The sequence below is a fragment of the Mirounga angustirostris genome, unplaced genomic scaffold (genome assembly GCF_029215605.1).
Source record: "Mirounga angustirostris isolate CCGP_5_RB_7025 unplaced genomic scaffold, mMirAng1.0.hap1 SCAF_3, whole genome shotgun sequence".
Taxonomy (NCBI): domain Eukaryota; kingdom Metazoa; phylum Chordata; class Mammalia; order Carnivora; family Phocidae; genus Mirounga; species Mirounga angustirostris.
This window is the reverse complement of record NW_026991711.1, coordinates 140785964-140810061: the sequence shown is the minus strand read 5'-3', so window position 1 is coordinate 140810061 and position 24098 is coordinate 140785964. Positions and strand designations below refer to the sequence as shown.

The 24098-nt window shown below is 33.1% G+C and overlaps 1 protein-coding gene across 2 annotated transcripts in view; it reads right to left on the bottom strand.

Annotated features, from left to right (window-relative positions):
• The window catches only part of AGPS (alkylglycerone phosphate synthase), a 147999-nt gene that overhangs the window by 53176 nt on the left and 70725 nt on the right, over nt 1-24098 (bottom strand). For both annotated transcript variants that reach the window (XM_064586738.1, XM_045868459.3), the window contains exons 9-11: nt 20811-20936; nt 18415-18523; nt 8821-8948 (exon numbers count right to left, since the gene is read on the bottom strand). In XM_064586738.1, coding sequence (XP_064442808.1) covers nt 8821-8948; nt 18415-18523; nt 20811-20936 — 363 coding nt within the window. The remainder of the gene's footprint in view (nt 1-8820; nt 8949-18414; nt 18524-20810; nt 20937-24098) is intronic.

Below are 24098 nucleotides of genomic sequence, written 5' to 3'. Positions count from 1 at the left end.
AAAGTCAGTGCCGAGTCTAAAGAAACAGTATTAGGTAATTTTATATACATAGCATGATGATAACCTATTGCCTTACTTTTATAGAATCCTGTGATGTCTAACTTATTTTCACATGTCTTATTTAATATAAGAAACAACCCCAATCAGGGTAGCAGAACTGGTATTATACCCATTTTTCAGATGAGTACATAAGAACCAGAGAGGTTAAAAGACTTATCCGAGGTCATATGACTGTTAAATAGACAAAACTAAAAGACAGAACTAGGACCAAGATATCCTGAATGCTAGATAAGCAATATTTCAAATACACCACAAAGCCTCCTAAAAAATCACTTAACACACACACATACACCATACACCACACACACACAAACACAGACACACACAGCTTTAAAACCATATTTGAAACAAAAATCATATGAAAACTATCTATTCACTATACAATTATAAAATAAAATAAAAAATATATAACCTGAGTAATTTCAAATCTTGGTATAAAGATATCTTTGTAATTGGGTTATGCTTCTAAAAACCAAACCAGTTTCCAAAATACTAAAGAAAAATCAATCTTCCTAAAATGTTCCTATTAAAACAGGCATATCAACTTCTTTTTTTAAATTTATTTTTATTCTTATTTATTTTTTTAAGTTAGGCTCCATGCCCAGCATGCAGCCCAAAGCAGGGCTTGAACTCATGACCTCAGCTGAGATCAAGAGTCAGACACTTAAATGACTGAGCCCCCACCCAGATGCCCCAGGAGTATCAACTTCTAATAAGACAGATGAAGCCTGATTAGACCAAGTTTCTTTTCTTTATAAAACAAATAGAATATCACATAAAATACATATTTATATGCTTTGGTTTAAGCACACCAGTAACATATAAGAAAGAATTCAAAGCCCTCTGGTATTATTAGAAAAACAAACTCTTTTTTTAAAGATTTTTTTTAAGTAATGTCAACACCCAACATGGGGCTCAAACTCACAACCCTGAGATCAAGAGTCAAACGCTCTACAGACTGAGCCAGCCAGGCGTACCCCCACCCCCAAAAAACAACTTTTAAATTCCTAACAACAACTTGTAACTTCCATCTCCTACTGCCACATAGATTCTACTACTCCTATGCCTACAGTGTTATTAATGAAAACGACCAGCATAGGCACGCATGTATCAGAAAATGGGGGGAGGGGCGCCTGGGTGGCTCAGTCGTTAAGCGTCTGCCTTCGGCTCAGGTCATGGTCCCGGGGTCCTGGGATCGAGCCCCACATCGGGATCCCTGCTCCGCGGGAAGCCTGCTTCTCCCTCTCCCACTCCCCCTGCTTGTGTTCCTTCTCTCGCTGTGTCTCTCTCTGTCAAATAAATAAATAATAAAAAAAAAAAATCTTAAAAAAAAAGAAAATGGGGGGAAAGTATATTACATTTAGTAGAATAAATCTGTAGTGGAATTCAATCTCTGAAACAACTAAAATACAATAAATATGCAGGCCTTGATAAAATCTTGGTTTGAAAGACTATCTACAAAATATATCTTGGGTACAACTGAAATGATCTGATTATAGAATGAATATAGAATGTCATTAAAAAATTACTGCTGATTTTCTTAGACATGATAATAGTATCATGACTATGAAGAAAAACATCTTTATTTTTAGATGTATGTATAAATATTTAGAGGTCAAGTGCCATGCTGTCTGCAACTTAATTTCAAATGGCCCAGAAAACAGACACAAACATAAAACAAACATAGCAAAAAGTCAATTGTTGAATATATAAGACAGATATACAGGTGATCACTACCTTGTTATTTTAAAGTTTCTGTATGCTTAAAACTTCCAGATTAAAAAAAATGGAAAAATAAGTAAGCTTCAGAGCACTTGGTACATATAACAACTAATATTTAATATTACTGAACACGATTTTAACTTGACAGCTGAGTCACATAAACTAGTCAGTTATGTACTACTCCTATTTATACTGAGGCAGGGTAGATGGTTACAGACTAACACTTATCACAAAAGAACGAAAAGCTAAAGAAAGTTTATTGTATTTAGATAATAAATACTGGCTTTCAGTACTGACTTTTTAAAAATTATCAAAATCAAAACAACAGCTTTATTTAGTCTGTTTTTATAGCGTCATATTTTCAAAAGTCAGTAAATGAGTTTTTTAGTTATCATCACAAGTAAATTCTCATAAGTAAATTCTCATTCTCTCTCTCATAAAGTAAATTCTCAAATTAAAAAACATCATCTAGATTGCTTTATGATCCTCTGGCAATTGATAATCTGTAAATGACTGCATCATTCTAAAAATATAAAGTAAGAAAAGTCTCTTAGAGTTTTACATAAAAACTTGCCACTATAACTAATTTAGTTTAAGTTCCTATAATCAAAAGACCAAAATAATGTTATTTTTAAAAAACAACAACACTCAATCTGGGTAACTCTACCTATGGTTAAGATCAGGTTATGCTTCAACTGCTATAAAACCTCATTTGGAAACCTAAAAATATTTCCTTTAAAACTTAAGAGACATCACATCAGAAATCCTGAGAATTTGAGCTCTAAATTCATTCCCATGCTACTCAATTACCCTAAGAGTATTCCATAGATGAGGAAAGGGGGAAAAGGGTCCTTGAGTTAAAGTGACCCCTGGTGGTATGTGATCAGAACTAACCCGAGAGGGAATAGTTTTAACAAGTAACTTTATTGGTGAGTTAATAATACTCATTCAGGGAATTTAAGGAACACTCAAACAAAATCTGCTTACCCAAACTGGAGTTAATGAAATAACTGATGTATTTCCTACTATGATAAATGCGCTTTTACTAGAATCCCTCATGTCATCTGACTTGTACCCAAGTATACTTTATACTTAGTAAATAATCTGAAGAGATGAGAAATTCATTATCGACTAATAAGGAAATATCAATTATCTGTGTTTTATCTGAGAAGAACTAAATAACCACATTGACCTCAGAGCACAAGTGTAAGATTGACTATGTCAAATTGCTGCCAATCTCTTCCCTTCAATGATGCTACAACCAGGAATTTACTTGAATATATAACCTGAAAAATAAAAAACCATCACTGATTAGTCTTATTTACTAAGTAGAAATCTCTATACTAACTTAAAAAGCAACAGATTTCTCAGTCCAAACATTTTCTCCAAAAAATAATCCCTATAAGACATCAAAAGATTTCCACAAAACTTGTTTTTATGGAACTAAGTCATATCTCTTTCTTATCACAGAGAAAACCAGAACTTGCACTGCAGATGCGACACATTATTCCTGAAGATATCCCTTAGTTTACTAGTTACTGGCAAATCAATATTAAAACATTCCAAATGTCAGCAGGATTTCTACTATTCCAACTTCATAAAGATAAGATATAAGCACTGAATGGTAGTCCTGTATCTATGGTACCTTGGTTAACATATGTATCATCTTTGAATTGAAAAAGCTTGTTTATTCAAGAAGTAAATCAAACATTCTGTGTAGACTCTAGAACGGCCCAAATTCCTGAACCTTGAGTCTATTTTGGAGATAGTCTAGTAATCTCATAGTATATCAGAAGCCAAAGTTCCAATACAAAACCCCTTGTACCCAGCCATACAAAAATTTAAACACCTAAAATTTATTGTGATATACACCACCTATAGTGATTACTAGAAGACAGGAACTGTCTATTTAACTTACACAATATCCAATGTACTTTGTTGGATATAAAGTTAAGAGCACACTATCTCACATAGAGATAAGCACAAAAAAATAAATTAATAAATAAGTTAAAAAAAGGGTATGTGAAGAGAATTCTCTTAACTGCAAATTTCTAGACAGATAAAACTTAAAATGTAGACAGATAATTGGCTCTTTCTCAGAGCTGTTACCACAGACAGTATTTTAGGCTACTGGTAGAACTGGTAAGTCCTATCGGAAGTGACGCTGGGAGTCCACGTTATAAACAATAAGAATGTTCTTTAACAAGAGAATTATCTCTTGGTTTTAAAGAATGAAACAATACATCTTATAGAGTAGATATTTCCCTCCATTTATATTAAGGGAAGAGCCAAAAGTTAATGCCAAACAGTCTCTGGTTCATCATTTTCATTTTTCATTTTTGTAAAGGTGTAATGACTTGTTCTGAGTAGCTCCTGGTTGAAATTATGTCTTGTAACTGTCCTCAAGTTTAATACATTTTGCTGGATCACAGAGTACAGAATCCAATTAATCAAACATTTGGCGAGGTTATTTTCTCTGCTTCAGAGGGAGGAAAGAACACACATGCACACGCACGCATACACACACACACACTCATTTAAAATAACAATGCCATTTTCTACATGTAACAAATTATTTCCAAGAATTACCACTAATACAAAGAAGTTTTAATTATTTTATAATGTAAGTGCTAAACCTAGCTCCTTTTAGTTTATTTCAACCCATCCAGGATAAATCAAGTTTAAGACAGAACAATTCAGAATTGAGATATAACAGTCTGAGGTGTCGAACATGAACTATGTACCTCTTTCCAAATTATGGTCTAAACTCTCTAGAAAATAACACCGTACCAGTTTAAAATTGCTTAAAATAAAAGTGATGGTAGGTAGAATGGGCGACCCCTTACCAAAAGGTAGAGAAAAACCTGCCTTTTAATTTATAATTCTAAAAACCTAGTTCTAATACCGAGAAAGACAGTTTTCAGAGGAACGCATACTGATCTTGCCACACATACAGTGTTTCCTGTTAATGGAACAAATGGTCCTCCCTCAATACTATAGGGCAGAATTCATAAGTTTTTACTGGGAAGGGGAAACTTCAGACTTCAAAAATTGCTTTTGAGCTTATTTCAACACTCTTCCCTTAAAACTTTATAAAGATATCACTGTCATCTTTAAACAAACAATAAGAGAATAATAAAATACACCTGAAACTGATATTCTGATTAAAAAACACTTTCTCCTCTCCTGAGAGGCTACAGTAGGATATCTATTTTCTCAGAAAGTCTTAAAAATCACTTACTTACCCATCTACTGAGTTAAGTTGGAGATTATACTGGACTGCCATTTATAAGATAGAATCACATTAATCTTCCACTAAATCTTCCTTTCTAGTTCCTTACCAGGCAGTGAAGTATTGAAAGAGGACAATCCTCACATGGACAAAGATTAGATGAGATACCTTAGTAAAATCCTTCTGCTGTCAGTATAAAGTTGTTTAATTTATTTCCTTCAGTAGGAAAAGTGATGAAAATATACAAAGAGCCCATTTTGCTATTTGTAAACAAGCATGTATACGCCTTTCCAAAAGATACATATCCAAAATACAGTTTCCCATTTCAAAAGCAACTTGAGTCTGAAAATACCGCAAAAATGGAAGTGCTATGAAATGACAGTGAGAAATTACAAGCAGCCAACTCATTATTCAATCAAGAATTTGGCACAATCATAAACCATGTACCATCTATTTTAATGGATCTTAATTCTCCTGCTATCAGGTGAAATTCCAAATTGCAAATTGAACAGCTAGTGCCAAAATCTGATCATTTGCTCAATTTTTCTGCCTCAGAATATTGTTACAAAGCAGGGCAGCACACACAGTTCCATTCTTGACCTACAAGATTTGTACATTCTATAAACTGATATGTAAATGTCCCTAAATTATAATACAAGGATTTACCCACTTCCAGGGAATGTAAACATTAATGCTTATGTATCTGTGCAGAAGTAAAATAACGTAAGTTCCCCAAACAGTGGAATATCTCCAAATTGCAATACTGTTCTGTTTCATTCATACAGGCAATATTTGAGAATAAAATATTATCTATCTAGGCTTTTTAATCAGTTTCAAGTAAGGCAAGCTTTCTAGTTGCATGGTATATATGTCTTTAAAAACTGTCTATTACTAAGTACACAGAACCAAATTATTAAAATTATAGTTTATAAAGGAGCTTTCTTTTTAAGCATTTAACCACAGGGTGGCACTTTATCAACCATCACCTTTGTTTATTCCAAACCATATACCCAATACAGTTTTGTGTAGTCAATTTAGATTATGGTCAGTGGTGAATATCCAAAGAATTTTTTAAAACAAAAGGGCAATTTTTACTGACTTATGCAAAGATGAAGGAAAATTTCACCCTCTGCTTTTCATTAGCACAAGTAGTTCTTCTCTGTTACTTTCTACCAGGAGCATATTAAATTGTACCAAAAGCCACATCAGATTATAGCAACTATGTTTAAATCCAACATTTCCATCTTAATAGAATTATAAATTTAGGATTCTGATATATTTGTACATCATTTCTCATTAATGAAACCTAAGATATGTTTACATATTTGCAATATGGAAAAGCAGGAAAGCACAAAATATGTCTACCTCTACTTCAAAGATCACATAACACCTTAACAAGTCTACTAAATCTGTGTTCTAGAATGGTGATCTTGTGAAGGGGCAGATTTAGCCAACATAGACTGAATGTGACCTCAGTGAGATCATTTATTGAAAATACATACAAACCAGATAGTTGTATAAATTCTATGATTTTTAAAAAAAAATCTAATTTGGCATTCCTTATTTTGCCATAAAAAACGGAGACAACAATGGCCAATTAAAAAGATGTCATTCAAAACTTGAACAAGAGAAATAATATGAACTATATCTTTTATTATAAAGCTTTTTTGGGAGAGAAATAATCAAGCTTGACTGACAGAAAGCAAATAAAAGTAACACAAAGAATAAATTATAATACAAAGTGAAAACACCTTAATAAAAGTCATTAAGATTGAAATTGGTAAGAAAATATAATTTAATTATGGAAAATGGTTTGTTCTGATTTTTAATTGGCGAACTTAGTTATTTTGTAAACAAAACAAAACAAAATAAAAATAAAGAACACCAAAACCTAGCTTTCCATTCTCCTAGGTTTTAACTAACTCACAGACAAAACCATGAGGCTTTGCAAATAGTTCTTTTATTCTTTAACACCTGGGCTATCTTAAATTTGAAATTACTTTCCTTTGCCTCTAAGTGTGGAAGGTTTTAGCAACAATATTAAAACACACTTGAACTTTACTGCTCAGTGCTCAGATATTATGTTAGAATAACAAATATTTATTCCTAAAACTTATTTCCACTCCTTTATTCAACAGTCCTGCTTTTAAATATTATAAATATTTAATATTACATAATTATACATAATATATATTATTTAATAATATATGATGTGTTGAGATAGTTACATTTTAAAATAATATTTAAATATTATACCATCTCATTATTTTAGCATACATAGCATAATACTTACTGCATATTCTAGCTCCCTAATCATAACATAATATCCCCAAATTCTAGGAATTAGGGGCTCTTCTTGTAAAAATTTCAACTACTAACATTCGCTTTTGCTTTAACACCACCAAAGTAACCTGCCACAAGTTCAAGAATGTTCATTCCGGGACTATACTTCTTGATTTAAACTCTTCCCCCTCCCAGCAGTAAGATAATCAAGATTAAGGGGCCTATGCTAAGTCTTGATGAAGGAAGCAATCTAACTGATAAGTAACTGAAGCTACTTGGAAATTATAAAAATTACCTTTGTCAACTGTGAGATTAGGTGACCATATAACTGAACTCCCTGCAAATGGAAAACTGACAGAAAAAAATGACTGTCTCAGAAAGCAAAAGTGTATGAACTCAAGAACATTAGAAATGGTAAATATGTGAGTAAATATAAAATATTTCTGCTTATTTTAAATTTTTTAAAAACATTTAGGGTGGTTGTCTTGGGATGGTGGGAAGATAAGACTCTTGACCACTTTCCATTTCAATACCTTACGAAGTCCACAATGAATATGCAGTATTTGTTGGATATCATTCCTTTGCCTCATCAGATCCTCCCTTCACCCTGCTCATGATACCTGGAAGCCGAACTATATGGGTCACATCAGAAAGCTCCCTTGCCCTCAAGATTCTAGTTACATATAGCTGATGGGAAGTACTAAAGAACTCTAGGAGTTTGGAGAAAGCAAGAAGAAACAGGCTGGAGTATATTCCCTTCATTTCCTCCCTGCTGGGAAATGTTGCAATAAACTTTTTCTAAAAACCATTGTAGTTCAAACAATGAACCAAATGCCTAAAGAAATGCAAGAATTTCTACAATGATACATAGAACATAGAAATAAAATTACGTGGCATTATCTGGTCTTTTAAAAATCCTTGATAATATATCCTTTTTTCAAGAAGGGAAGAGAAAATGGGAATTCTTCTTAACTTATAGCTAAATATATTATGTTATATTATGCTGTATTATGTTATTTAAACTATAGCTTCGGTAATATTATAAAACAAAGTAAGGCCTAGTAGTAGCACATTCTGAGAATTGAGAGAGTTTGATTACCTATACTTAATTTCTGTATTTTTGGATAATTGACATTCAGCCATTTATTTTAATTTCAATAACTGTCTTAGTTTAAGAAAAATTATATATTACTTCAAATTAATCACAAAATGTCTTATCTAAAAATAATTTAAGAAAACATAACATTCATTAAAGGCAGAGTCATTCAAAGCCATCAACCCAAGTACATATCTTACCTTGGCTTAAAATCACACAGCACTCTTTAAACCAAAAAATAAAGAAATAGCAACTGCACTTACAGGGATGATTTTACATTACCTTTTCATATAACACTGGGTAAAACCACATATATAACACAACTAAATATGAAGATTATATGTGACATATCAAAATCAATTACGCAGAATTTTTAAAAATATAAATATAGATGGGTGGGTTTTTTGTTGTTGTTGTTGTTTTTTACCTGTTTTGCAATTTCTCTTAAACAGGCTACTCCTTGTTCAAAATTAGGGAAAGCTACTGAGCCATACTTTTGGTATTCAGGGATTGGTCTGATTTTTATTGTAGCTTCTGTTATCACACCAAGAGTTCCTGAAAAAGAAGGGGGAATAATCCAATATATCACATGCCAATTTTCTAAATCATATTTAAATCTATTTTATCTATTTATTCTATTAATTTATTCTATTCATATTTAAATCTATTTATTCTATGTGGGGAATAATGGCTACTCAAGTCTTTTTAGAAAAACAACTAAACAAATTTTATACTTTCTAAAAAAAACCAAAGGTTTGGGAATACATTTTTCTTATGTTATGCATAAATACTTTAAAACATTTTTAAGGTAACCTTCCTCCAAGACGGTTACTTTTAAATAGTTTTAAAAGTATTACAACCTATTAAAGAAAAAAATTTTTGAAAAACAACAGGTTTGTATATCTCAAACATTCAGACAAAAGTATATTTTGATAGTTGTGCCTACTTTTACTGTGAGAAAAATTTGCTGGGGCAAAAAGAAACTTCTATGAGAATTTAAAATGATAGAAGAAATTAGAGGGACTATTATTACCTTGCCTTTTTCCTAGGAATTCATACAATGACAATGGCAATACTAAGATGCCCTTGTAAGACACAAAAAAAACCCAGACCAGGTATTTCAGAGACAGAGCAGTTACCATAAATATCTAGTACAAGAAAACCACCAATGAAATAAATGCTCTTTCCTTTACTAAATGGAGGAGGGACAAATCAAATAGGAAAAAAGAAAGTTAAATATAAACTATATTCTATGAGATCTAAATAACTATGCTAAAATATCTGAAGAGACATGGTTATAATGATTATATTCACGAAGCCAAGCTTTTCGAATTAGTGGTTTCTGATGTACAAATGGTAGAAATTATTAATACTATTAGTAAATTTTCTGAGAATCATAAAAAAAAGGATAAAGAGGGAAATCTCTGAACTGGAGAACTTAATGATAACACTAGAAATAAATAAAAAGTACCACAAAAACCAAAGTTTCCAGTAAATTTATAATACACCCAGAATGTCAATACAGAATACAAGATTAAAAACTAAGAGTCCATTAAAAAGTAAATTACATTAGATCACAGTATGTTCATCATATATACAAATGACTGCCTACTGAGATATCAAATATGACCCTGTTATAATTTGTAAAATCACAAAAACTCTGCAAGTCTGGCCCGATTAGTATTTAAATAAAAAGTAAATATACCTTGTAAATTTTAAAGGATCACAAAAATGACTAAGGCTTTATCTTTTATTTTAGTATCTTTATTGAGATATAATTCACAAACCATAAAATTCACCCATTTAAAGTGTAGAACTCAATATATTTTCAGTATATTCACAAATACATGCAACTATCATTAAAATCTAAGTCCAGGGGGTACCTGGGTGGCTCAGTCAGTTAAGTGACTGACTCTTGATTTCGGCTCAGATCATGATCTCAGGGTCATGAGATCAAGCCCCACACTGGGCTCTATGCCTGGTGTGGAGTCTGCTTATCTGTCTCCCTCTGCTCCTCCCCCACTCCCCCGTGCTCTCTCTCAAATAAATAAATAAAATCTTAAAAAAAAAAAAATCTAAGTCTAGAATATTTTTATCACCCACAAAAAGAAACCCTGTTCCCGTGAAACAGCCATTCCCTGTTTCCCCACACATATACTTCAGCCCTAGACAACCACTAATCTAGGAATATCTCTATAAATTTGCCTATTCTGGACATTTCATGTAAATGGAATTTTACAATATGTGGTCCTTTGTGACTGGCTTCTATGTTTTCAAGGTTTATCCCTGTTATAGCACATATTAATACTTCATTCCTTTTTAATTGTGGACTATTATTCCATTGTATGTATAACTAATTTTGTTCATCCATTCATTAAGCTGATGTACATTTGGGTTTCCACATTTTTTTAAACTAGATTACCAGTTTAATATAAAACACGATACTACTCAGGCAAAGCCAAGATGAAAAAAAAGAGATACATAGGACAAAGTATGGGGGAAGGGGCTCAGAGTTTCCATGCCCTTTGCAGATGCACCACCCTCCCAGCACCTCCATGTGTTCACCACCCTGGAAGCTCCCTGGAACCGCATTTTAGTGATTTTTATGGAGACTTCATTACATAGGCATGATTGATTAAACCACTAATTCAATGTCTAGTCCCTCTCCCCTCCCTAGAGCTGAAAGTTCCACAGGTTTCCACATTTGGCTACTTCATATGAATAATGCTACCATGAATATACATACAAATTTACAAACATATTTTTGTGTGGATGTATGTTTTCCTTTTTCTGGAATACACACATGAAGACTCTTTTAATTTCAGAAAAACCTCTGGTCCTGTTCCACATAACCCTGCTCTCAGCTACCTTTTCCTAAAGCTACATTCCAGGCAAGTACCACAAAGACGTTGGGGGAATGGGGAGGAGGTTAGTTCATGTCTTGTACCCAGCCTTAGCTGGTGGGACAGAGGCTCTACTTGGAATGACACACTAATACTGGGGTCCCAATTGCCCTTAGCTTGGCTTGTAAAGAGATGGCATCTTGCCAGGAGAAGCAAACCAAGAAGATCTGTTTTCCTTCCCTCTTTTCCCCAGCATGGAGCTACTAAAGTAGGGATGTCCTCAGAGAAAAGCATGCCATTGCTCCCCTTCCTCCCCTCCAGAGCCATGCTCAGAGACTCAGAGGCTCAGAGACTTGTTCTCAAGGGGCTGAGGAGGGAGGGGGAAAGGGAACACAAGGCAAAAAACAGCTCCTAATCTCTTTCCGAAGAAAATTACTTTCTTTGCAACAAACAGAATATGGAGAAGTTCAAGCCTAAGAACACTCTGAAAACAGTGGAGGATGTAAAAGGCAATTGGGAGGACACAGGTAAGTTTATTGGAGATAAAGGCAACATTGTATGCCAGCTAGTTTGCTTGTATAGAAACAGTGTGGAGGACCCCAACTATGGTCAGAAAAGAATCCCAAACACTAACCTCAGGAACTATGCCTTCTAAGAGATACACAAAATGGGTGAATTTTATGGTATGTGAATTATATTTCAATAAATCTATTAAAGATAACCATAAGTTAATTAATTCTCTAAATGAATTACAAATGAAACGTCAGAGCTATTTTCTTAAATAAGGAGCTAACAGTTATACATTTTACAAGTAGGAAAATTTTTAGAAATAAACATCTTAGACTATAAAAGGAGTCTAAAAGAACTTCTAAACCTTTGCCAGAGAAGAGGTAAAAGGCTGACAGGTAAACTACTAGAACTATGGTGTCTCCTCATCCACCAGTACAGAATTATCTATCACACTTGTTCGTTCCTACGACTAATACAAGTCGTATCAATTTAATTTTTAAAGTTGCTAATTTCCCTACCACTATACTAACACCATCACTAAGCTTATTTGTAATTCTTTCAACTCTTCTCAACATTTTTAGAAGCTCCTGGTAGCCTCGGAATTAACACCTCATGTTAAAAGTCGTTTCTACAAATGACTTGAAATTTGACAGGCATACAGTCTGAAACACAGGAATCATCTTCTCTATTTAATCTAACCACAGATTATAGAACACTTTAATAAATACTTGCTGAAACTCAAAGTCACCAGATTGAAATCCATTAAGGAAAAGGTCAGTATAAGCCATGATTGCAGACAGGAACACTTTTCTACTTAAAACTAAACTCCGAGTTCCCAGGTTTTTGTGAAATCCTTCCTTAATATCTGAGAAATGGAGCCATCTGAAAATACTTCTTTGAATTATAGCATGTAATATCATCTAATACAACCTAAATATAATCCAGGAAAAAGCTGGAAACCATTTAAATGCCAATCAATGAGGGTCTGGTTAGTGTACATTCAGTAGCTGTCAAAAAGAATGAAGTGGCTCTAAATGTAATGATATGAAGTAAGCTTTATAAAAGGAAGTGTAAAGCAGAAAGACTGCATACATATATACTTAAATATAGCAGTAAGTGTTTACTCTGAACAAAGGAAATGCTCAGAAAAAGGGATAGAAGGGCAGATTTTCCCTTACACATCCTTTAGTACCTTTTCAATTTTGTACATTTGTCCATTTTTAATTTTGTATATGTAATTATTCAAAAAGTTGATTTTAAAATATATATCCCTTTACATTAGCAAACTTCCTTTAAAATTCTAATTCTACATCAAAATTCCAAGGTACCAGTGAAAAGTGACCATGCCTTAAACTTCTATATACCTGTATTGCTTCCTCTGTAGAGTAGGCACCCTAAAGTAGTAAAACCCACCATAACATTGAAAGTGAGGTAAAAAAAAAATAAAATAAAAATTAGTAAAATGAGACTCTGCATTATTGCAAGGTTAATGAAATGCCCAAGGCAAGTCTCTGCAACTATCCTGCTATGAGTCTACATGGGGTCCCACTGTGAAAGCAAAATCATCCAGGTCTCAGAGAGCAGCTTCCACTCAGACTTACATTCAACTTAGCGCATCACAAATGGATATATCTAAATTCACTTAATCAAAAGCCTCGTTTCTGTTGTGTTATTATATGTATTGATTCTTTTGCTTTGGGAATATTATGTCAGTGGAGTGATAGAAAAGACTTGGATTACTTATCACTTGATTATATGTATATTGTACCACTTTATACACTTTTATATTTTATATCTACTTTATATAATTGCTTATAAATAACTCCATGGCAATATGACATCACAGAAGCTTATACATCATTCACTTTTCTGTTTTATCAAAACTACATTACAATAAATTTAAGAATTTTCTACTTTATAATTTTCAAATATAATATTTGTTCTCAAGAAAACTAAAAGCTTCAAGTGCTATTTGATATCAAATGCAAGTATTTGCTCAAAGTAAATAAACTCTTTTCTAATTTGACAATATACTCTCAGGTGACTTCGGGACTAAGAAGAATGGCAGTCATTTGACTCTGAATCTTCCCCCCTCTCTACTTTCCCCCAAAACATAAAAATCAACAAGAAACAGAAAAACACATATAATAATGAAACAAAACTTTCAATATTACTAGGAGACAAAAAAACACTCTGAACTTCACATTACCTGTTAAACAGAGATAAAACAAATTCCAAAAGACCTACTACAGCCTTCTACCTGCTGCCAGCTTGTAAGGGTAGAAAGTAAAGGGAGGTTTAAAAGATTTTATATGAAAAAATAGACAGTATCAGAGGACTTGGAGGAAGCAAAGATAAAATCAACCACAGACAGCAAAAGTACAACAATAATACTAAAATCCTGTACAGGGAAATCCACAGCCCTGGCTATGGGGAGGGGTCTGAAAATGGGAAGAACTAGAAATGGCAGCCTTGGAGAAGCAAGGGGAGTATTTTCAGGGAGCGTCATATTCAGAGAAGTGTGGCACTCCTTGGAGACAAAGTAATGATGGGAAAGAATGAAGTAAGAGAGGGAAATTAAAGACCCTATAGAAATAAAAGAGAAAGAAGACATGCCAAGCCTTCTTCCACCAAAAATACCACTCCACAAAACAAGTAGCACAAGAGAGGGTAGGAGTGACAGAAAAGGACATTCCCAAACTAGGAAACACTTTCTAAGTAATAAATAGCAATAGAAAAAAGCAGACCAAATCCACAAAAACTACTGGAAAAAGACAAAATATAAACAAAAGTTTTCTGCTGATGAAAAGTCTCTCCCTTAAACCAACCAATATGCTGGGAAAAAAAACAGTAATAAACATCTCAAACTGAATTAAATACTGTCAAGCAAGCATTTAGGGATATTAAAAAAAAATACCTGAGTCAGAAATACAAACATTAAAAGTGGACAAAACACAAGAAGAAATGAAATAAGAGATGACTAATTTCAGGAAAGAAAAAGAACAGCAGCAACAACAATAAAAAAAATATATATATAAAAACTGAAGGCTAAGTTATAAGGTACCCAAGGAGAACAGAGAATAGATTCAAATGATGACTCAATAAAGGGCATTGAAGAAAAGCAGGAAAATAACCAAGAGAATGAAAATGAAATAAAGAAAAAAGGTGGGGAATAAAAAGGGTCAGAGAAATAGTGGTTGAAATGCCAAACAAGCAAACATAATCAGACATAGTATAACTGGTGTCCCTGAAGAAGAAAAATCAAAACAATGGGGGGAAAACCCCTAATATTTAACACTAGTTACAAAAAAAACTTTCCAGAAAGAATAAAAGATGTAAATATAAACATAGAAAGGGTCCACTGGGCACCACACAAAACAACCTAGGACAATCAACTCTGAGTTATAAAAGTTGTAGACTTCAATAATAAAGAAAAAAATCCTCAGGACACTCAGGTGAAAAAGGGAAACAAGCTATAAAGGCAAAAGAACTAGCATTAGATTTCTTTAAAACAACATATAAAACCGGGCAACACTGGGACAGTAGTTTCAAGAAAGAAGGAAAAAAAGTGCAACCCATGGATATTATAATAACTACTCAAGCTGTCCTGCAAGTGTCAAGGTCATACAAAAGGTAAAAATACACAAAGGACTGATAATAAGCATTTCACTTATTTCAACATAGAGCAAAGGCGAAAACAAGGGTGGGTCATGGGTTAAAAAAGTAAAAATGTAGCTTTTAACCATTTTTCAAATAAAAGAGCAAATTCTTTTGAATTACTAGTAAATTCCATACATAAGAATGCAAAGCATTTCAGAGGCTTTAACTATTTATTATAATTTTCATTATATTGATGTTATAGCATCTAAAATGGAAGGAAGCTGCTAATTGAAAAAAATCACTATGAAAAACTCATAACACAAAACAAGACAAAAACATTAAATTTAACATGGTTAGTCACATGAAGAACTTAGTAGGATCAGGAAAATACATTTTTTTAATGATAATCCTTTCAAGGTTGTCATCAGATGATTTAATTATAGCAAAAAAGTATTTTTAAAACTTGAGGAAAAGTTTATGATTCACACTTAAGGCAGGAGGTTATTATTTAGATTGGCTCAAGATAGCAGATAAAAATACATATTATAAACGAATATGAACTTGTTGTGAGGAGTACCAGGTGATATACAGAAGTGCTGAATCACTATATTGTACTCCTGAAACTAATATTATACTGTATGCTAACTAGAATTTAAATAAAAACTTTAAAAAAATAAAATTCAAAAGTAAAAAATAAAATAAAAAAGAATATGATTTCACATAAATTAACTTTCTCAATCATGCTGTCTCCTGGCCTACATTAAGATGACTCTATATCCACATACAGAGATGGAGATTAAGGACTATAAATACACTTGTAAAGATCACTGATGCCAAAATAATAAACAGCAACAATAGCAATAAATTTAACATTTGTTGAATACTTACTAAATGCTTATAGACTGCTTATCATAATCTCATTTAATACTCACAAAAGCTTATTAAGATGGATTTTTTTATTATCCCCATTTTATAGCTGAGGCCACTGGCATAGAGAATTACCTAATTTACACAAAGTCACAGAAATTTAAGTGGTGGAACCAGGATTGAGATCCAGATCTGAAAGATTTCATCATTCTTGCTCCTAAATCACTACGGCATTTTACACGTATGTTTATGGTAAGATCTCATTTAAATACAGTAATTTGCCCTAGTACATACATTTAACAAATCATATTTCTTTGCTTACTTTATTATTATGAGTTTACCTTCCTTAAATTCAGAGAATAATTTACTATTGAGGGAGGTAGTCTGGTCATTTAGTTTATCTAGTCATTAGATAAACTATTTTAAAAGGCATAAAAGACCAAATTATCTCTCCAGTTACCCTGTAACCCTTACCACTCTATTCCTAGACCTGCTGCCTAGTCCACTCTACAGTTAAATCTTATGTTCCAGTTACACTGGAAACCTGGCCGCTTCACCAGGCAGACGTGGCTCTTCTCACTTCTAAGTCTGCCCACCTGCAGTTCTCTCTGCAGGGCAACTCCCTCCCCACCTTATTCCCTCAACTCCTTACCAACCTTCAAGGACCACTTTAGGCATGACCCCTCTGAAAAGGTCTTCTTAAGCACCCATCAATGCAAACTTTGTCTGTATTTCTCCTGCATTTACTTCTATCATATAATTTATTGTACTGTATTATAAGGGTCAATTGTTACCTGTGTCCTTCATTGTGCCAGCACAGTACCTAGCACCAAAAATTTTAAAATACTAAGCGATGGGAGAAAAAAAATGTCTGATATGGTTACTTAAAAAGATCATTTATATTTAGAGTTGACTCCAACTATGTATGCACAAATAGTAATACTGTAATTAATGACTATCAGTTTTAATACCTATTTGTTACTCAGTTTGACACCTGGTGGCAAAAGGTTATATATTTTAGTTAACTTTTGGATGATGTGTTAGCATAAGAAGTTGCAGAATATTTACCAAAGAATGACATTATTTTAAGAGAATTTAACATTTTTTTCTCATTAAAAATGTAGTTCTATTTTTCCATAGAAGAGTATACTGATCAGAAAAAGAGTAAGAGGGTAAACTGGTAAGACATCTTGACAAAGGTTTATCATTGATTATCATGAAAAAATACCTAAGCTATATCATTGGTCATCAAATCACTAGTTGACCTGTAGCCTGTCACTGAGACATAGTTTGTTATTTTTTCTCTCCCTGATGTTACTATCAAAGATAGAATTTATGTCCTATCATCCTAGTTTATTGTAATTGCTCAGCTAAATGTTTTGAAAATCGATCTCTTTTTTAGCTTGTACCACATCTTCTAAACTAGTAATGAGTTCCTCCACTCATTTAGAGACACTTATTTTATCTTATTTCTCTGGATTTAAGGGATATCCCTCTCTACCATTTTAAGAATTGACAAACACGACTATGTTCATCTTATCCATAAAATTCACCACATAAAAGTTAGTTTGCAAAATAGAAGGTCAGTTTTTTCCTGATCAGTACAGCAATTAAATGTTTTGTATGAGATAAAGAACTATATTCTAATCCATCCCAGCATTAAGTAACCAAGCAAAGAATAGTAGTTTAAAAAAAAAGAAAGTCCAACATGTTTTAAAAGATATGTAAATCAACAGGATTTTAAATTCCACCTCTTCAAAGAATCAAATAGCAAGTAACAAAAGGTACAATTATAGAAAGACAAGACACTAAGACAGTACTTTCTCAGCCCTTTCCCCCTGAGAAATCAGACAAGATTAGAGAATACTACAAAATTTTAAAGCAAACCATTTTAAATCTTAACAACTACTCTTCCTAAAATCATTGATTAAAAACTCTAAAACAAAAATAAAATACCAAAAAGGCTAACTTATCTCTAAAACTATAAAAACCAAAATGTAAAAGGGATGTTTAATAAGATGTTCTCATAATAAAAACTTTATGAAGCACTAAATTAAAATAATAAAACTTAAAAAAAATCACCATTCTTTAAATATATAAAACATGTCCTTCTTTCAAAGATCTTATATCACAATATCACAGATTTTCAGAAAACTGAGTCACTAACCTGTATTTCTTTGTAATAAATTAGTTATATTTACCTTCAGATCCCATGATGAAGTGATGGATATCAGGGCCTGTTGACATACGAGGTCCTTGACAGCTTTTTTCTATTATACCTCTAGGTGTTACCATTTTTATATGAACCACCTGTTTAATACAATGCACGATGTAAATTCTATGTATTTGTCAGTGAATGTTGTGTGTGTGTGTACACACATCCATCTATATTTATTAAAAACCCTACATTTAAAGATATTGGATTAAGTGATAAATGGTGATACCCTTCAGAATTCTAATATCTTTTAATAATTCTTAGACTAAAAATAAATTTTATACAACTTTAAAAGAAGAAAAAAATGATTCTAAGATTGTTATTGATTTGGGTATATTCATTCATCATCCTAAAAAAATGAAAAGCACTTTTCTTTAAACCAAATTTAGTCTAGGATTATCCATGTGGCAAAGAACTAAGGGACGAAAGAAATAATCAATGATCATATTTTAATAGGTTCATTCTTTCACTTATTTAACAGTACTGATGAATCACTATTATTCACATCAAACTGTTTCAAATGCTTAGAATTCTAAGAGAACACTTATTCTTGCCTTATTCCCACCCTCAATTTATCTACTTTGCCCACGTAGTAGTAAAGAATGAAAAGAATGAAGTATTAATTATAATCAGGTCAAAAATGGGATCAAGAGGGAGATGTAGTGATTGAATTAAAGAGAAGAAAAGAGAGATGCATGTGATACAAGTCTCACACCAGTGAGAAAGTAAGTATATTAGAGGTAGAGGGTCACTCAAAAGTAGTTCCTGAAACCCAAATCAGGAAATGGTTAGGTGAAAATCCAACACATTTTTACAATAGCTTTTTGACAGATAAACAAAAATAGTCTATTATTTAAGAAAATGAGCAGAGGACATCAATAAACAATTCACAAAACAAAAACTAAAAATCACCTATGAGGACATTTTAAAAGTATACATTCACTAGCAATTAAAGAAATAAAAAAATTAAAAAGACAAAAATATAAATAAAAGGTCCAAATAAAATAAAGATTCTCATAGTGCTAGTGGGAATGTCAAATGGCACAAATTTCTATGAAGCATTTTGGCGATAAAGATTCAAAGACTTAAAAAACATATATAAACATCTTGATTCAACAATTCAAGCTCTCTAGGAACTTGCTCAAAGAAAGTGATTAAAGATGTATGCTGAAGAAATTACTAAAGAAGATATTTTCCCCTTTGTTTCCTACAATTTTGAAATCAAGGATAATTTAAATATTCACTAATAGGGAATTACTTTAATAAACCATGAATTATCAATAAAAGAGAATTATATGCACTCTAAAAATGATAGTGTACATTTACATTTGTCTTTGTTCATTTACACGTTAATATACTGACAATATAGTTTAAGGAGATTAAACACAGCATGATCCTGTTTTATATTAAAAGCTAGATATACACATGCAAATAAGCACGTTAGGATATATGCTTATAATCTGTGGTCCTTAAGGCTCTCCAAAATAAAATAAATTACATGCTTTAGCAGTACTAAATATAGCAGTCTATCACATGTTTGCTTAACTATGATAAAGTTTTTAATAATCCAATAGTAAAAGGATTAAATTCTCTCCTCTGAAATTGAATTTGTTTTATTTGTAAAAAGAAAAATGTGATTTCTAAAATATCCTCAATTTAAAATAAAACAGGATAATGTAAACATTTTAAGTGTTTATAATATACACTTATAATAATTCCATGCAGTGAGTATCATTAGTTTACTTCACTGAAGAGGAAACAAGTTTAGAAAGGTGAACCAATTTGCACAAGGTCACACAACTAATCACTGAAAAAGCTACACATGGAACAAATGATATCTAATCCCTAGCCAGAATGCCCACAGTTACACTATTACCACACTAGCTCCCAGAACACTGGCACCAGATCAGCTAAAATAAAATGGTGTGCACATAAACCATTACAGGTCATACTGCCACCTACTAGAACATTTTCAATCAGGCTCTTTAATTCTATACAGAAAAAAATTTTTAAGAAAAATAAGTATAAACTCTCCTAAGGCAAAAAAGTGGCAATGATGATGAGATCACTTAAATAAATGGACTAAAACCTTGGGAGAGTTCAAGACTGAGGCTCCAAGAAGCTTATAAAATAATGTTTATATATAAGTAAGATACTATGAAGCATCTATAAACCTTAAATATCAGTCACTTGAAAAGGAGCAACTGTAAATAATGACCACAGTTGTCTTTAAACTGCTTCCACTATACATAGTCAACTTTACTATAATCAAAAGGGGTATACTTTTGGGAAGACCCTACCATCCAACTCTAAAAAAGGCTTTAATCACTTCACAGTAATAGACTAATCAATTATGACATAGTAAACTAGAAAAAAATTTACCAGGTCCTCAATATTGCCATAGATATTCTTCTTCATGCCTGATGCCCGAGTAGATACCCATCCTCCCACAGTGCTGAATTCCAGGGAATCTGGTTCATGACCTGTACAATAACCACTTTCTTTAAGCTGAAAAACAAAAAATGTAGTATTTTACTAGTGAAAATGGGACCATTTCACATAGCATTCAACACATTAACTCTTCACACTTTAAAATTTCCATATGTCACTGGTATTTGGACTCATTAAAACCTATATAGAAAAAGAAATACTTTTATCATGCTCATCCAAAACAATTTTTAAGCTTTTGCCCAGTGGAAAACTTTACAAAACTGAAAAATGTGGACCAAAAGACAGGTTCGCTAGCCAATCTTACTCCTTACATCCTTTTAAAATAAAATCAACTACTGTCCCTACTTTTTTTTTTTTATCACAAAGAGACAATTTAAATACTTATGGGGATCAGATTATGCTTAAATAACTGCCAACTTCACCTAAACACTTTCAATAAATAAAGCACTTAATCTCTTATTCTCCCTACCCTAATATAATATGCAGCAGGCCTGCAGAAAATCTAAGCAAATTGCCTGTACTTAATTCTCTCAAGAAGTCATGTGTTTTAATGTACAGCCATCTGGCTAGGTTTCCTGAATGTAATACCATCATTTATTTGTGATGCAGATCATGCATTCCTGTACATTAAATAGTCACTTGTTTCTCATTTTTCTGTATTAGCTTGGCTTTGCCATCTGCACAGCACCTGAAGTTGAATGGATGCCCTTTACTGCAATACCACCAAAGCCATTCCACTGAAATCATTTTAAAGACTCAGCCATCTCATGTCAAATGGTACAGGCACCACCATCTGCACACTCACTGTCGACTGCACTCAAGCCCATCAATCTGTATTGACCATTTTGATAGTCATCCAGTTAAGCAACTGCTTCTATTTTTCAAGTAAGCCATGCAGAGATGCAGAATGTGTCAACTATGTTTGTATCTGTAAGTATGGTATAAAAGTTGTGATCCAAACGGAAAGAACCTAATAGGTTAAACATAATTTCTTAGCTTTTGCACATAAGCATTGCAAATTATTTATCTTTTCTAATATTTTTGCTAGGAAGACAACATTTAAAAAGATATCAATTATTAATAATAAATTATTTTCACTAAATATTGAAGGTGTTTATTTAATTTTAAGAAGTTATTAACTACTCACAAAGAAGTAGCTTAAATATATGAATGGACAATTTAAAATGATTATTGGATTGTTATTTTATAGTTCTTCCCTAACTCCCAATCTATATTCATATTATTTACTCTCAAAAAAAGACTACGGTTAACTCAATTTTTCTGAAATTAGCAGAAAAAGAAAAAACGTTCATAGGACACTTAGATATCCTAAGCACTAAACGGGGCGTTTTCACATATTCTCATGACAAAATCTCCACATAACCTACACCAAAGCAAATTAAATCTAAACTACTTCTATAAGTACATTCAATGTTAAATATACTTATAATTTGCCTCTTATGTCTAGTAGGCTACTTCATTACCTTCCTCAATTATTAAGTGGTGACCACCGCAATGAAAATGAGGATATAAAAACAATGAAAAAACAAAACAAAACAGAAAGACAGTCTCTATGCTCAAGGACCTTGACCTAGCACACCACTTTAAATCTACGACTTTGTTAAAATCTGACTAACTTCCTACTAGGTAAGTGAAGTATAATGGCTAAGAACCTGAACTTGAAACTTGTCATTTATGCCTCCTAGAAAATGTGCCTGCTACAGTACACTAATAAGAAACAATTTTTGGCATATGGTAGGTGCTTAATAAATGGTACCTATGACCATATACAATCAGCCACTTTTTCTTCTAAAAGTCTATGTCTTTGCTGTGTCTTTGTTCTTGTTTTAAAGTTTTTATTTATTTATTAGAGAGTGAGAGAGAGCACAAGAGCGGGGTGAGGGGCAGAGGGAGAAGCAGACTCCCCGCTGAGCAGGGAGCCTGATGCAGGGCTCAAGCCCAGGACCCTGGGATCATGACCTGAGCCGAAGGCAGACGCTTAACCAACTGAGCCACCCAGGCACCCCTTGCTGCTAGAAAAATCTGAAGAAAGGTTTACAGATTTAACTCATACAGTTAATCAAACATCCTTTTTTATTTTTAATTTATTTTTTTTAAGATTTTATTTATTTATTTGACAGAAAGAAAGACAGAGAGAGAGCGAACACAAGCAGGGGGAGTGTGAGAGGGAGAAAGAGGCTTCCTGCTGAGCAGGGAACCTGATACAGGGCTTGATCCCAGGACCCTGGGATCATGACCTGGGCTGAAGGCAGATGCTTAACGACTGAGCCACTCAGGCGCCCCGTCAAACATCCTTTTTTAATAAAATAACCTCTCCTCTCCATCTGTATGCCATAAAACAGAATAAGAATTTTATCTTAGGGGCACCTGGGTGGCTCAGTCGTTAAACGTCTGCCTTTGGCTCATGATCCCCGAGTCCTCGGATTGAGCCCTGCATCGGGCTCCCTGCTCAATGGGAGGCCTGCTTCTCCCTCTCCCACTCCCCCTGCTTGTGTTCCCTCTCTCTCTATGTCTCTCTCTGTCAAATAAATAAATAAAATCTTTAAAAAAAAAAAAAGAATTTTATCTTATATCTGTACTCCCATTCAATATTAAAACAACAAATATTTACTATGTTCTAAGCATCAGACACATCACTAAGAGCAAATCCTAAATGGCAGAGCTTGTTACTATACAGACTGTGAAGGGAACTCAAATTAACAAGAAACATAATTAAATAAATACAGAACATTTAGAAGTGTAATGGAAAAAATTAAAAGTGCAGCAGGACATTCATCCAAGTTCAAGTAAAAGGAACTAGATTTACCCTCTCACATAAAAAAAAAAAAAAAAACCTGAAAAAACATAAGAAACAAAAGTCTTTAAACACTGGACATGAGGTAACAAAGGGCTGTGATCCCTTGAGAAAGCAAACAAAGGAAGTGAATACTATGAATGCCCCTTGCTTATACCCCAGACTGCAATGCAGGGAAAGAGAATCCAGGCACAACTCTGGCAAACACTGTGTGTGAGGTAAGGAGACTGAGTTCGAAGCTGTGGGAAACCAAAGCATCTAGAATTCACAAGAGAAAGTACTGAAGAGAAGAGAGCAGCACAGAGAGAGGACCCTGGAGATTGGCAGAGGGTCCCCCTCAAGTAGTCAGCAGAGTAATGAAAAGCACATACAAGTGAGGAAACCACCCAGGATGAGAGTTAAAA